General features: G+C 32.3%; 2 protein-coding genes and 1 pseudogene across 2 annotated transcripts; 1 reads left to right on the forward strand and 2 right to left on the reverse strand.

The window, feature by feature from the left end:
* Positions 1-2,644: 2,644 nt before the first annotated feature.
* Positions 2,645-3,160, forward strand: LOC102667119 (glucan endo-1,3-beta-glucosidase 5-like). Its single transcript, XM_006587978.1, has one exon. It carries the CDS (start codon positions 2,645-2,647, stop codon positions 3,158-3,160), a length of 516 nt encoding a protein of 171 aa, XP_006588041.1.
* A 1,210-nt stretch (positions 3,161-4,370) lies between these two features.
* On the reverse strand, positions 4,371-7,393 carry LOC100798620 (pectinesterase/pectinesterase inhibitor PPE8B). The gene is made up of 3 exons (XM_003534932.5): positions 6,944-7,393; positions 6,011-6,541; positions 4,371-5,262 (listed from the first exon to the last, which is right to left on the reverse strand). Exons 1-3 carry the CDS (start codon positions 7,254-7,256, stop codon positions 4,571-4,573), a joined length of 1,536 nt encoding a protein of 511 aa, XP_003534980.1. The 5' UTR covers positions 7,257-7,393; the 3' UTR covers positions 4,371-4,570.
* Positions 7,394-12,554: 5,161 nt separating this feature from the next.
* LOC100799141 (geraniol 8-hydroxylase-like) lies at positions 12,555-13,905 on the reverse strand (annotated as a pseudogene).
* Positions 13,906-14,186: the final 281 nt, after the last annotated feature.

The raw sequence follows: 14,186 nt of genomic DNA on the forward strand, positions 1-14,186 counted from the left end.
GATTTGTGATCTCTATGATCTTTCTGTAGATGTATAGATTTGATCTATAGATATTTTTCTTGAAATTTTGTGATAAAGCTTTCTTATTGAATCTTTTCTATGATTGCTATAGGGGTTGGATGAAAATGTAGGTCCACAGATTAGAAAGTTTTACGCTGAGGTGGTTCATATTTTCTAAATCTTCATCTCAATAATGGTATGGCAGAGATATTAGGTTGCTTGCATTGTGTTTTTCTATCTAAGGACCAAAAACTCAATCAGCTTGGTTTTTGAAATTCTTGACTTATTTTCTCCAAGTTTGATTTGGTTTATTAATGCCTTCTTATCTAAACTATTATACGTACAAATTATTTGCATACAAAGTAACATAACAAACTGTTAATTATGAAATCCCTCGTTCTATCCATAGAAGACAACAAATAAAATGATTTTCAATTTGTTTTGAGCATTTTTGTTTTTATTTTTTCCCAACAACTGTCTTCTTTCAAGAGCATTAGTGCTACTTAATAGACCATATATATGTATGTGTATACTTAATGTATAGTTTATGTTGCATGACTTGGGTAAAGTTAATCTGTTTGCATTCTATGGACAAATATATTTATTTTTTAAACTTTCAACTTCCTTGTCTTCAGCTTGCACAGTTATGGCCCAGTGGTTACATGGACAATGATGGGATCAAACTTGGAATTTGCAAGGCAAAAGAGAGGCACATAGCACTGTACAACAAACATAAGGTATGCCTTTTGCAGTTAATAATGATTTTTTATATTAGTAATGCGTTCTTCAATCTCACCCTCTCTCTAAAGTAGAATATTTGCTTTCCCTTGTTCTAAAAAGTTTAACTAAGGGCGAAAGTAGAAGAATTGTCTTCCCTTGTTCTTCAATCTCACCCTTTCTCTAAAGTGGAATTTACATTAACATTGTTTGGGCTCTAGACTGTAGTGTCATGTCTGGAATTGCAACGTTGTAAACTACACATGCTTGGGGTGGTGGTAGTTAAGGTTGTCAATGTCATATAATTTACCAAAGACCATATAGTGAAATGTGAATAGAAAAATGGATAGTTGGATCATAAGGTCCTGCTTCTATCCCTTGTTATTTTTTAAACATTTCAAAGTTCCCCTATTTTGAAGGTGCATTTGGATATTGCGAGAGGAAGAGAAAAAACCAAACTAAAAAGGGAATGCAAAAGAATGATTTTTTTCCCAACCCTTCTTGAATGGAAGAAGGAGAAACTCATGTGCCTAACCAAAATCAAGCAATTGAACCCTATTGAAACCCCAAGCTAAATCGAAACCCAACATGAAACTTTAAGATGAAGTTCTAGTTGTAAGCTAAACACAGAGCTTCAAAACCCAAGGCCATGCTATTTATGTTGATGGTTCTAATAGTGATAGCCTACTTGTTTAGAATGATATGTATATTTTATCATGCTTTTTTGGGATATCAGACAAATGTATATTGGTTGTGCCTCTCCTATTGGTGTATTCCTTACATAGTTTAAGTGTTAGAAATAGGTATATTAAATGAATGTGTGGCCATACAAGAAAAGATAGGATACAAAATGATTGTATACGAGAAGATATTAGTGACACTATTATCTATTAGTCTATAGTTGATTATATGGAATATCAATGTATAAATGTCTACCATTGATAAAAAAAAAATGAATGAAAAAAGTGATGAATAGTTCACTAACATAATATTTTCATTTGTATTGAAGATGAAAAAGTGATGAAAAATTGATGAATGGTATTAAATTTGTAAAAATTATTCTGTTGCTATCGTTAAGTTTGTTTTATATTCACTGCTACAATCAAGCTTGGTGAAATAGGTGCAGTACGTGGAACAAAAACACGACTTATAGTTAGAAGGAATGTATTCAAGGACAGTTATTAGCAAATAATCATTGTTGTATTACACCATTCTAGGGCAGTGTCTACCTAAAAATGTCTTAGAATGTCATCATTCAAAGATGGTTTTTAACTAAACACCGTCGTAGAATGGTATCATTCAACAACGGTGTTTAACTTTATAACCGACTTTGAATGATGACATTCTAAGACGGTGTTTACAAAAACACCTTCTTTGAATGTGAGAATTCTAACAAGGTTTTTAAGTAAACACTGTCGTAGAATGCAATTATTCAAAGTCGGTTTTTAAGTTAAACACCATCGTTGAATGACATCATTCTACAACGGTGTTTAGTTAAAAACTGTCTTAGAATGGTCTCATTCAAAGATGATCTTCAAATAAAAAAATGTCTTAGAATGATTGACTATTCTAAGATGGTTGTTAACTGATCGTCATCAAAAGCCTTTGCTTTCAACGATGACGACTTCAAAGATGGTGCAGAACCAACGTAGAAAGTCAGTAATAACCGACGTAGAATGCACTTTCTGCACTAGTGAATGTCAACAATTCCAATGCTGAAAGGTTCTACAAAGGCTTAATTGATCATATAAATCAAATGAAAGGAATACCTAGAAGGCCATATGGGATGCCAGATGTATATGTTTGGATTGTTGGAAGAGAATGCCAAGAGCATTGAGCCTATGGTGACTTTGAGCCACATTGGGGCATCTTCAACTATGATGGGAGTGTTAAGTACCAAGTTGAATTGGGGAATGGGAAAAAACTTATGGCTGTAAAAGGGGTGAAGTACTTGAAGAAACAATGGTGTGTGGTTTCTCAAGATGCTAATGTTGATGACCCTAAGATGGAGGATAGCTTGAAGATTGCATGTGATGGGTCAACGGGGAGCACTACTTTGGGTAATGGGTCATCTTGTGAGTGGTTGGATAATAGGACCAAGGCTTCATATGCCTTCAATGCGTACTACCAGTTAGTGACTAATCAAAGCATAAATGGATGTGAGTTCAATGGTTTAGCAAGCATGACTGACAAAGACCCTTCACCCCCCAAAGGTACTTGCAAATTTGATATTGGGCTTGAGGTGGTGGAGCAACTTGCTACAAGCCCTTCACCTACATCAGCACCAACAACAACTGAACCCGGTCCAGACAAGCCCAATCTTGAGTCTAGGGCATCAGACCCTAGGTCCAAGAAGTCCTTGGCAGTGGAAACTAGGCAACCAAACTTAATTGTCATTGTTGCAATGGTAGTATTTAGTTTGATGCTTACAATCATCCTTTGATCTTTCATATACTTTAGCTTTAATTTTTTTTCAATTGCTAGCTAGACCTCTGAATAACACAACAAAGTTATTCGCTTTATGAGAGTTAATTAGTTAAAATAAATATAGGACAGGTACATCTTAATGTAAATAATATGTAGCAATGAACATAATGTATGAAAAATGATATATGTTAATTTTTTATATCCTTTAGTTTCACTTCACTTAGGGTTCGGGAGCTAGACTCTTAGTCCTACCTTTTGTCACTATTACTAATTAAAGTGGTAATTAATATCCTTCCTCTTTATCCGTTGTTCTCACTTTCTGTTTAAGTTGTATGGTAGCTTAACATTGAAAGATCATGATTAATGTGACAAAAAGCATAATTAATGGGAAGTACACCTTAAAGATGACGGGGACCAGAAAAATAACACACATAATGCTCACTTACTGTCACAAAATTAATAAAGAAAAAAATCATTCCATTCTTCTCATTTTTCTTGAATGACACAGTATGTATAAATATACACATATATTGTTCAAATTGCTTTTAATCAATTCAACCAATTAAAATAGTGTTTGTGTCTACTAGCTGTTATGAAACAGGTTTGAGATCATATCTCTACATCATGGGGTGTTTTCTTCAAGCATATCCAAACTCAAACCAATTGCTTAATTGTAATCGATGAAGGGGAAAAGATAGGAAGGGAAGCTATCAGACCCTAAAACATTTCTTCATGTAAAAAAATACAAGATTATTTCAAATACGAGTGTAGGTCTTTTAAGGAAAATAGTCAATTTACACAAATGTCATAGGTGGTGAAAATTGTCAAATGGCTACTTTTCAAGAGAATATCTTGCCTGCCATGGGTAAAAAATAACAAAGTGTTGACAGTTGGCATCTACATATTTGTATTAAAAGAATAAAATGGTTGTGCTTGTTCATCCTGCTCTCTTGAACCATTTTCTACAGAAAGAGAAACTGGCCTTACTGTAAAAGAAATAAAAGTAAATCTCTTAAACAAAAAGAGGAAAAATGCAAGAATATAAAATTAATGAGCAGACGATAAGTATCATTATTTCTGTACAGATTTAATATAATTGTTTATGAGAAGCACCTAACTCTGAGAATACAAATAGGGATCAAGTACTATTATCTACTTAATTTTCACGTTAAAATTAAAGATAAGCTTATAAGAATCATAGAGTAATTAACCTTGATCAGCTGAACACGAACTTGACTCATCACGAAGCCAACAAACCAAACATGCATTAAATAATCATCAAGTACTAATTAATAAAGTAAACACCAAACTATAATAATCTCTGCAATTATTTTATAATTACTATTTTCTTCTTTGATCTAAATGATAATCACTTGTCGAAGTTTGATCATCAGCAAAGGAAAAATGTGTGGCAGTGTTTTCAATCTCAAAGTCCAGGAATGAATGTTACACCAGTTGAAGGTAGCCATAGTTCCCCCAAAATAAGATTGGTCACAGTGAAGTTAAAAGCTTGGCTAGAATCATTCATCACATGGTACCCTGGCCATTTAACTCTATTATCAAGCCTAGCTCCTGGTCCAAAATTCTTGTACTCAGCATAGTACAAAGTGTCCAAATACATTGTTCCATTCCACTCTAGCCACCCTTTAGGATTTAACACCTCACTGATGTAGGACTGCATGAAAATTGTTCTAGAATACGGCTTCCACGGCCTTCCGAGGTACGTTGAGGTGGTATTAAGATAGGGCAGAAGGTCATAATCCGCTGAAATGTTGCAGAATTGGATGGTGAAACCAGACGATTGATCGGTGTACGTTTCGCCTTGAGCTGTGATTGTGTTCTTCTGGCTTTGTAAGCCTTTCTTGGCCAATATTGTGCAGTTTTGGAACACTGCATTGGCATGGCCGAATATGAAATCCACCGTGCCACTGATTTTGCATTCTCTATAGAATTGGCGCAAGGAGTGGGCGTAGAGGCTGTCTTGGTAGCCATAAATCCCACATCGATAGAACACAGAGAGGTCTGAGTCTGATCTTAGAGCAACAGATTGGTTTCTTTTGGGTCCTGCAGTGTTCCTGAAGGTAATGCCTTTTGCTATGAATCCTCTGCCATTCACAGCTTCACAGTAAAAGTATAAGAATAAGAAAAGTCAGCAATGTTGAAAGAGGCAATTACTGTTTTTCTTTTCTTTCCATACACAAATCTAAATTTATTAAAATGAAGTGTTCTTATTTTTATTTTTTACTTTTTATATTTAGCTTGATTTAAAGTTTTAGTAAAATACATAAAGAATAAAGTGAAATAATTTTTTTGTGCCTATTTTCATAATAATTTGTCAAACCTTTTTTTCACATTAAAAATATGAGACAAAAGGACTGATACAATTAATAAAAAAAATAAAAATATTATGAAACTATTGACCCATATATCATAATAATTTACCAAAGGAATAATATTATTCTTTAATTTAATTAGAATGTACTTACAGTTTTTACACTGTTAAATAAATATGATAAAAACTATTGACCCATATATCATAATAATGTAATACTTTAAACGATTTTTAATAAGTTTACAGTGTAAAATTCATTAGATTCATTATATAAAAGTTAAAATTATTTTTTTCTACTATAAAAAATATTAATGACACTCTTTCTTAATCTTTCTTTTAAATTTGTTAAGAAATATTAATTTTGATAAATTTACTTTTTATTTAATAATTTTCTCTTCTAACCTAAAACTGAACCCACCAAAATCAATTATTTTTAACAAATTCAATCAATCACAGTGAAAATATTAAAAGAAAAGTATAAGAGAGAATGTGACCAATATTCCTCATTCTACTATTTAGTTAAAGTGTCCTCACCAAAGGTAGCTGTCTTGAATGTGGTCAAATTTTCATTACGACTCAGATTAGCGGAGATAATAGTGACATCCATACCCTCACCAATCACCACAAGGTTCCACTTCTTCTTCTTAATCACAACATTCTCGGTGTAAACACCTTTCTTTATGTGAATCACAAAGCGTTTCATGCTATAAACAGGTGCTGCTTCCACAGCATCCATCACCTTAGTAAAATTCCCAGTCCCATCGGCAGCAACTACAGCATCCGCAGACACCACATTTGTCTGCAGCAACAACTTATCCTCTGCTTCAACCCATGAAGGAAATTTATCCCTACTATTTCTACTGCTGAAATCATTCACATATGGCTTCACCTGGGTCAGTAGCTTTTGGAGTAACCACTTTGCTTGATCAATTTCTGTGGATATTAAACCCTTCACATTACCATTTGTACCTTCAAAATCTTCCATGCATGTATCTGTATTCGCTAGTACAGCGCTCAGCCATGTCCTCAAATCAGAGCTCAGATTACCAGTACTGTTATCATTCCCTGCAATAAACAACAAGAGTATGGAGTGTTTGTACATTGTGTTTGTGATTAGTTTTAAGATAATTAATTACTTGGTGCCTCTCAATTTTAGAGTATTTTGATACCCTTTTTACTAATGAACCAAAACTAGACAATTATCCACATTACTTAAATACAGGTAATGAAATACATTTCTATCTTAAAAAATACTTTAATTAGAGGTCTTATTTGTGTATATATATTTTTTACATGACATTGATCTAACACATTTTTGTTAGACATTCGTAAAAATATATATCATACTAAGTGTCACACTTAGTTAAGGCACATAAAGTAAGAATACATACTATTACATTGTAATTATATGTAAAAACCTAAGGACACCAAAATTCGGTGAAAATAAGGAGAGACATAACAAATCACCTTGGGGACTTTGAACAGCGGAAATGGACCAGCTGAGTTCATCAGCTGACAAGTCTAACAAATCGAGACAGGCAAAAATGGCGGCGGCATCATAAAGATGAAACTCATTATTGTTGACATTGCTGACGAACTCAGACTTGAGAATGGAGGTAACGTTTTGCAAAACATCGCCTACTGTGGTCACCGAGCCTATGAATTCAGAAGGAGAAACTCTCAGGCCACCGAGTCCCGCGAATTCAGAGCGAACAAAGAAGATGATGAATGTGGTGGTCAGAGTTGAAGTACTCAGCTGTTTGGTCGAGAAAACAGCCATTGGAGTGAATGAATTAAGCCTAAGACGTGTATGACAAATGTTTGTGGGGTTAAGAAAACTGATAGTATTGCTTAATAGTAGTATTTGGAAGAAAGTTCCAAAGTCATGGGGGAAGAGAATGATGATAGAACGTGTTGTTTGACAAAGGGATATATTGGTTGATGGAAGTAATATATGTGTTAGATGAAGGGAAATTCAAACTATATATATCTCGTAATTTTCATCTTTAAGATAACTAGTTATTAAAAAAGAAAGAAAATAAATGTCAAATTATATTTTTAATTTTTAATAAATATTCAAATTTTGTATTTATTTTTTAATATTTTTTATTTTTATTCTTTTGCAAAATAAATAAAAAATTATTGACACTCTTTTTTAGTCTCTGATAAATTACTAATTTTTTATTTATTGTTAAATAATTTTTTCATTTTTATTATTTTCTTTGAAAAAGACTTATATCAAATGCAATTTTTTTACGAAAGAATAAATATAAAATTCGTTAATTTCTTAAGATTAAAAAATGTCAAACATAAAAAATTAAATTAAATTTTATTAGAAAATTAATGGAAGAAATTTTTTTAACAAATAAAAAATACAAAATTTGAAAAATTTAGGATATGTTTGGTTTGCATTTTCATTTTTTGTTTTCATTTTTTGAGAACTATTTTTATTTTCAAAAGATTAGAATTCTGAAAACATATTTGGTTTGACTTCTTGTTTTCTGCTTTCAAGAAATAAAAATACTGAAAATGCGTTTTTAAAAGGAAATGCATTTTTAGATTTACTTAAAATTGCATTCCTTACCACCGCGTTTTCATTTTATCCAAAATGAGATTCTTGAAAACGAGATTTTATTGTTTCCCATTTTTGGTTCATTTGAGAAAATATTTTAACTGAAAATGTTTTCAAAAATCCAACCAAATGCATTTTCATCACCATTTTTTATTTCTAATGAAAATGAAAACAGAAAACAGTCAAACCAAACAGCCACTTATTAAAGATCAAAACCCTATTTTAGTCAAGAAAAAATACAAAAAAAGTTGCACACTCTCCTTGCAAATTTGCATTGAAGAATAATTTTTTTCATAAATCAAATATTAGAATTTCTATTTTGCCAAAAATATGAATTTTTAAGATGTTTGGTACATCTAAGAAAAAATTTGGTTTAAGGGTATAGACACTCATCGGACTCGGGGCATTTGCAGAATGGAATGAACTGGTTAGCACTAGCACATTGGCAGATAGCGGAATTTAATCAAGAGGGTTCTGTTAACGAAGTAGTTAGCACTAGCAGAGCAGGGGCAGATAGGGGAATTTGATTAAGACTTAACAGGGTTATCTTAATCGCTAAAGGGTAGTAAGATGGAAGGGACTACTCTGAAGAGTGGAAATGTCTAGTTTGAGTAATCTCAGTGTTAATTAGAGTCTCTATGCACTAATGCAGTGTCTTCTTTCAAAGTGAACCAAACCCATTATTCAAATATGATTCCGCGTCTTGACCTTCATGGGGCACGTACAAGAATCATTTTTAGAGTAAATTACTCTAATTGTTTTAAGTTCTTTTAACAAAATTTAATTTTTATTTTTTTAATATTTATAACAATATTTTTTTTATAAACGTACATGGTATAATGTTCTATAAATAATTAAGAGAGACAATTTATTGGATTTAATTATGAATTTGATGCTCAAATTATTTTAAAAGATTTAATTTAGTGTATAAGTTTTTAAAGAATTTTATATGGTTCTCAGGTTTTTTTTTTAAATGCATCAATTTAATTTTTTCGTCCAATTAATCTAACCGTCACTATATTTATTATTATCTTAAAAAAATAAAAATTTGAACTTCCGTGAAGTACGACTCCCTGTAACCACCGACGTGGCCCCTTATCGTTGGGGGCATGGTGATCTCCCTTCGAGCCTGGTATGTTCGTGTCTGCCACTGTGGGAAACGATGGCCCCAACAGCCTTCACCATCACCATGTGGCATTCTGGTTACCACTGTGAAAAAGAAAGAGAGAATTGTTTATATTCTTTAAAATAATAGTAATAAAGATAAAGAAGTGGATGTTAAAAACCCCATTATTCATAAATAAAAATTGTTTAGAAATTCATAATCCTAATAATGTCATCAGCTTAATTGAATAAAAATGATAAAAAATTTAAGGATGAAATTAAATATTCTAAAACTTTGGAATTAAATTAAATTTTTTAGACTAATTTGAAGATCAAATTAATAATTAAATCTAATTTAATGTAATGAGTGTTAACATAATATTTTTCAAACAATTGAAAAAACAGTGTAAGATACAAAAAGAAGAGATATCAAGATAATTTGAGGAAACCCTAGGAAGTATTAATACAATTTACTCTAATTCTTATATAACGTGTTTACTAATAATTAAGCATGAAAAATTAAAGGAAATAAGAAAAATAAATAAATATGAATCATAATGATCTAATAATTTTTTAATGTAATATTAATAATAATTTTTTAATTATGATTGCTTTCATTTATTTAATAGTTTTTTTTGTCCGTGTACAAAAAATGTAAGATGACATTTGTTAGGGCATTGTGTGAGTGACTTTTTCTATATGAATTTCGATATTAATTATAAGATAACTTAAATTAATGATTGATTAAATTCACAATATTATTTTGACTTAATTATTAATATGATCCTTTTAATTTTTTTAAATATTAAATAAGGTCTTTGTTTGATTGAAAACTTCAATTAGATCCTTTTTCTATATTTATTTTTAAAAAAAATGCTCAAGTTAGACTTTTTCCGTCCAATTGAGACTGACAATGTTAGTTTTTTATTTTCTGTATTTTTAAATAGGGACAGTTAGATAGTTTTCATTTATAAATAGTGACAGTTTTGAACTGTCACTACATTTATTATTATTTTAAGATTAAAAATTATAAAGAAAATACAATCTAAATATATTAAAATAAATAGTGGTCGTTTATTTATAGTTGCCACCATATTTATTATTATTTAAAAAAATAGCTTAAATATGTTATAGGTTTTTGATAAATTAACTAATTTTGTTTTAGATTCTTAATATTTTATTTTTGGATTGAGTCCCTGATAATTTTTTTCCATTTGTTATTTGTTCCTATCAAATATTTTTTAAAGGGACTAATACAAAATTTATTACGAACCAAAAATAAAATTTGTTATTTATCAAGGACAAAAGTAGAGAAGCTATCAATGACAAATTCAATTATCTTATTGACAATATTTGAAATATTCTAAAACATACAAACAATAATGAACAATTCGTTTATTCTATTAAAAATGACATAATTTGTGTTTTATACAATTTCTGCATAGCAGATAATCAAGGAGTCTCTCTCCTCACAAAAGTCTCTTCTTCCGGAAAAGGTTGTACAACTTTGTCATGTTATCAGGATCCCATAAAGGTGTTTATACCAACTTCAAAGACCTTTAGTTAGCAAAGGAGGGTATTCAAAGCCCAATCTATAAAGAATTTTATTCAAGAGAAGAAGCAGAAAAAACCCTTGAATTAAATACCACCAATATCAATAAAATAAAATAAAAAGCCCTCGAACCAAAGCCCACGACTATAATCATAAATGCTGACAAAGCCAAGACCTCTCTCAAAACTTACAAAGACTCTGTCAGTCCAAATGTTCCCGGACCAACAAACAATTTGAACCTTGATAACTTCAAAAAAAAATACGAAGATCATTGTTTAAGGTTCACACCAGCCAAACTCAGATTCCTGGCCTTTACATAGGTGTCCATGCCTACTTCAACCAGACATTCGTGTGTACCAATAAAATTCCATTTTGCGAGGATAAAATTAATTGTCCTTGTAAAATAAAATTTATTTTCAAAAAAGCCAGATTAGATCTGGACCAGTTCAAGTCATTCGGATTCGAAGACTTGGCAATCACCACAAAAAGTCTTTCGGACTATGGTTGTAATCAATTTTGATTCGTCCCTCGAACAGATTTGAGGGGTTTGATCCGTCTATAAATGAAGCCACAAACCTGATACAAGCTGAAATGATGGACTATATTTCCATCAAAATTGTAACCTGCCCAGGCAATTTTACCCCATAAAATTACCCCTCTCATGCTATAAAACTTTTGCCAGAAGACCACGGGGACTTTCCCTGTTTGTTTAATGATGAATATGAGAACTAGGAAGTGCAAGACAATATACAATACCAATACAGCCTCATGAGAGCACAAACACTGAGTTATCAATGGTTTTTCTCAAAATCTGATAAAAGAGATTTTGACCTAATAAGAGAAACCTATGACACAAAACTCTTTCTACTAGCATACAATGGGAAGTGTTTCATACCTTTTCCGGTAGAACATAACAATAAATTGCTACAGTTTTTCCAAAAGGAAAAGAAAGATAAAGAGATATATGAAGCCAATGGTTGCCACAGATAGCAAACCCCGCCATTTCCATCCACTGATCTTTCCATGGAAGACTCATCAGACATTTTTTGTTCATCTTCAAGAAATGTCCAAGAAGAAGAAAGTGTTACCATTACAAAGTCTTCGAAAAATTGATTATTCACAGACACATCCTACCAAAATACAGTTGTAAATTAAGACAAGAATCTTTGCTTTTGTCGAATTTTCGACGTTGAGTCTTTTCATAATTAGCTTTTGTAAAAATGGAAACTGTGACAGAGTTAAAGAATAGTAATTTAACTGTTCTTGACTAAAGGGGTCTTTTGTTTTCTTCTTTCATATTTCTCTATATAAGGAGCATTAGAGCTCAATTGTGACACACACAAGTACATGGGCAAACCTTCATGTTGCTTTAACCATTATCCCTATAGAATGTTAACTTTAGGTTGGTGAGTTCGTTGTTTCGTAGGTTTTAGACATAGTCTTGGCTCCTGGTTGTTGGGTTCATGAGTTCCTGAGTTGGTGGGTTCGTGAGTTCGTGAGTTGGTGGGTTCGCGGGTTCGTGAGTTTGTTGTTTCGTAGGTTGTTCTCTTTGACACTTTTGATTCTGTAAGTTTTCTTTTCAACTTTTGATAGTTGTAACAATTCTCAAATTTTACTTTGAAGGGATAGCATTCGATCTTTATTCTCCTTTCCTTGTCTCTTATTATTTCTTTAAATACTGGTTTTGAATGAAATATTGGTCGATTTTGTTTTGTATGCCAACCTAACCGTGAAAGATGAGTGGTTTGAATACACTTGAAAATACATATATAGATATCATTTTTTTTTAAATGTTTTTTGTTGTATTTAAAAGAAAGCCTGGAAATTTGTTCTGTGATTGCTACTAAGTGTTAGAAGAAGAGGCTTGTTTCTGCCAGTTGCAGAGACTTTGATGCCACCACATGGGATGTATAGTTAGATGAGTCCCATAATGTGGGGTCCTTGCAAATAGTCCACATATTAACCAGCACTTTTGCATCTTTTGAGATGGTGTGGCCACCTATGTCCACATCTTTACCAGCTTTTGGTGGTAGTAAAAATGGAACTGGTGGGTGCAACCTTAATGTCTCTTTTACTATTGCTTGCAAGTATGGGAGTTTACCAATATCTGCTTCCTCTATAGGATTATTGCCTTTACTAATCATTTGCTCAAGCTCTTGCTTTGCTTTTGACATTACATCTGGGTTGCGGACTAATTCAGTCATTGCCCATTCAAGGGTGGATGTTGTTGTATCTGTTCCCGCAACAAATATATCCTATTCAATTCAACCACAAATTTCAGTTACCAAGTTAGATAGTGATTCATAAAATAACAATTTAAAATAAATGACAATATATACGTAGGATAGGGGAAGAGATTAATTACATGTGAGAGATGTTCAATCATATTGTCCATGTACTTGTTATCATTGGAAATGTAGAGCATGGCATCTAACATGTCATTGTGGACTTTCCCGTCCTCCCTTTGCTTCAACCTTTGGCTAACCAAGTGGTTAAACATGTCCAACACCTTCTTCGAGTTCTTACTCTGTCGTCTTTTGATGCTCTGTGGATCAACCATCTTCAACACTGGAAAAAAATCTACCAAGTTTGGTGTTCCAACCAGCTTTATGATATTGGTCACCAAGTCCTTCAACTCTTCTGCTTTACCTGTAGAGTGAATCAAATCCACAGAGAAAATAGTGTTTGATAGAAGATTTATGGTAGTCTTGAATGTTGTTGTGCCAATATCCACTGCTTCACCAATATGTCTGCTTTGATGTATATCGGAGACTAGTTATTGCACTATCTTACGCCTAACGTCTTGGCTAGCATAAGAGACTTATGGGCAAATAACTAAGTGTTGCATATTTTTCTGAGTTCCCTCCAAAGAGGTGAAATGGGCATGAAAGCAAGGTTGTATTGTTCATAGTTTAGAACTGGCACAGATTGGGGAATGGTTCGGTTTGACAAGAATTGGCCATTGGTTAGAAGCACCTATTTGGGCATTTGTGCTGAAGACATAACAACAGTGGTTATTTGTCCCAGCTTTAGGCTCATTATTGGGCCATGTATCTTAGCAAGCTTTGCCAATGACTTGTGAGGCTTTTCAACCAATTCAAGGAGGTTACCTATGATGAGAACACGGGATGGTCCCAGTGGCAGCTTATGGTTTGCTTTTGTGGCCATTGCAAGGAATGAACCAAGAAGAGCATGAACCATGGCGCATGTCAAGACAATAATGAGCAGTGCACAACTTGCAATGTCCTTAAATTTTCTTACTATATAAACTTAGTATTCTATTTGAAAACTCACATGTTTGCTTGGGTTTTTCTAGAGTTATCCTATTATGCAACAACAACATCTTTAGAATATAGTTTGTACATCATGGCTTAATTACATAGGATGGGTATTTTTCCACTTCAAATATGATTTAAGTTCTAAAATCATGTTAAGTTATATGTAAATGTAATCAATAATAATTTTCTCATTACCAAAAAAAA

Source organism: Glycine max, chromosome 9, assembly GCF_000004515.6.
Source record: "Glycine max cultivar Williams 82 chromosome 9, Glycine_max_v4.0, whole genome shotgun sequence".
NCBI lineage: Eukaryota > Viridiplantae > Streptophyta > Magnoliopsida > Fabales > Fabaceae > Glycine > Glycine max.

Coding starts and splice junctions, on each gene's coding strand:
- LOC102667119 (XM_006587978.1), top strand. CDS start 2,645: ATGGCTGTAAAAGGGGTGAAGTACTTGAAGAAACAATGGTGTGTGGTT.
- LOC100798620 (XM_003534932.5), bottom strand. CDS start 7,256: ATGGCTGTTTTCTCGACCAAACAGCTGAGTACTTCAACTCTGACCACC. Junction 6,542..6,943: donor CGCTGTTCAAAGTCCCCAAG/GTGATTTGTTAT, acceptor TGTTTATTGCAG/GGAATGATAACAGTACTGGT. Junction 5,263..6,010: donor ATTCAAGACAGCTACCTTTG/GTGAGGACACTT, acceptor TTTACTGTGAAG/CTGTGAATGGCAGAGGATTC.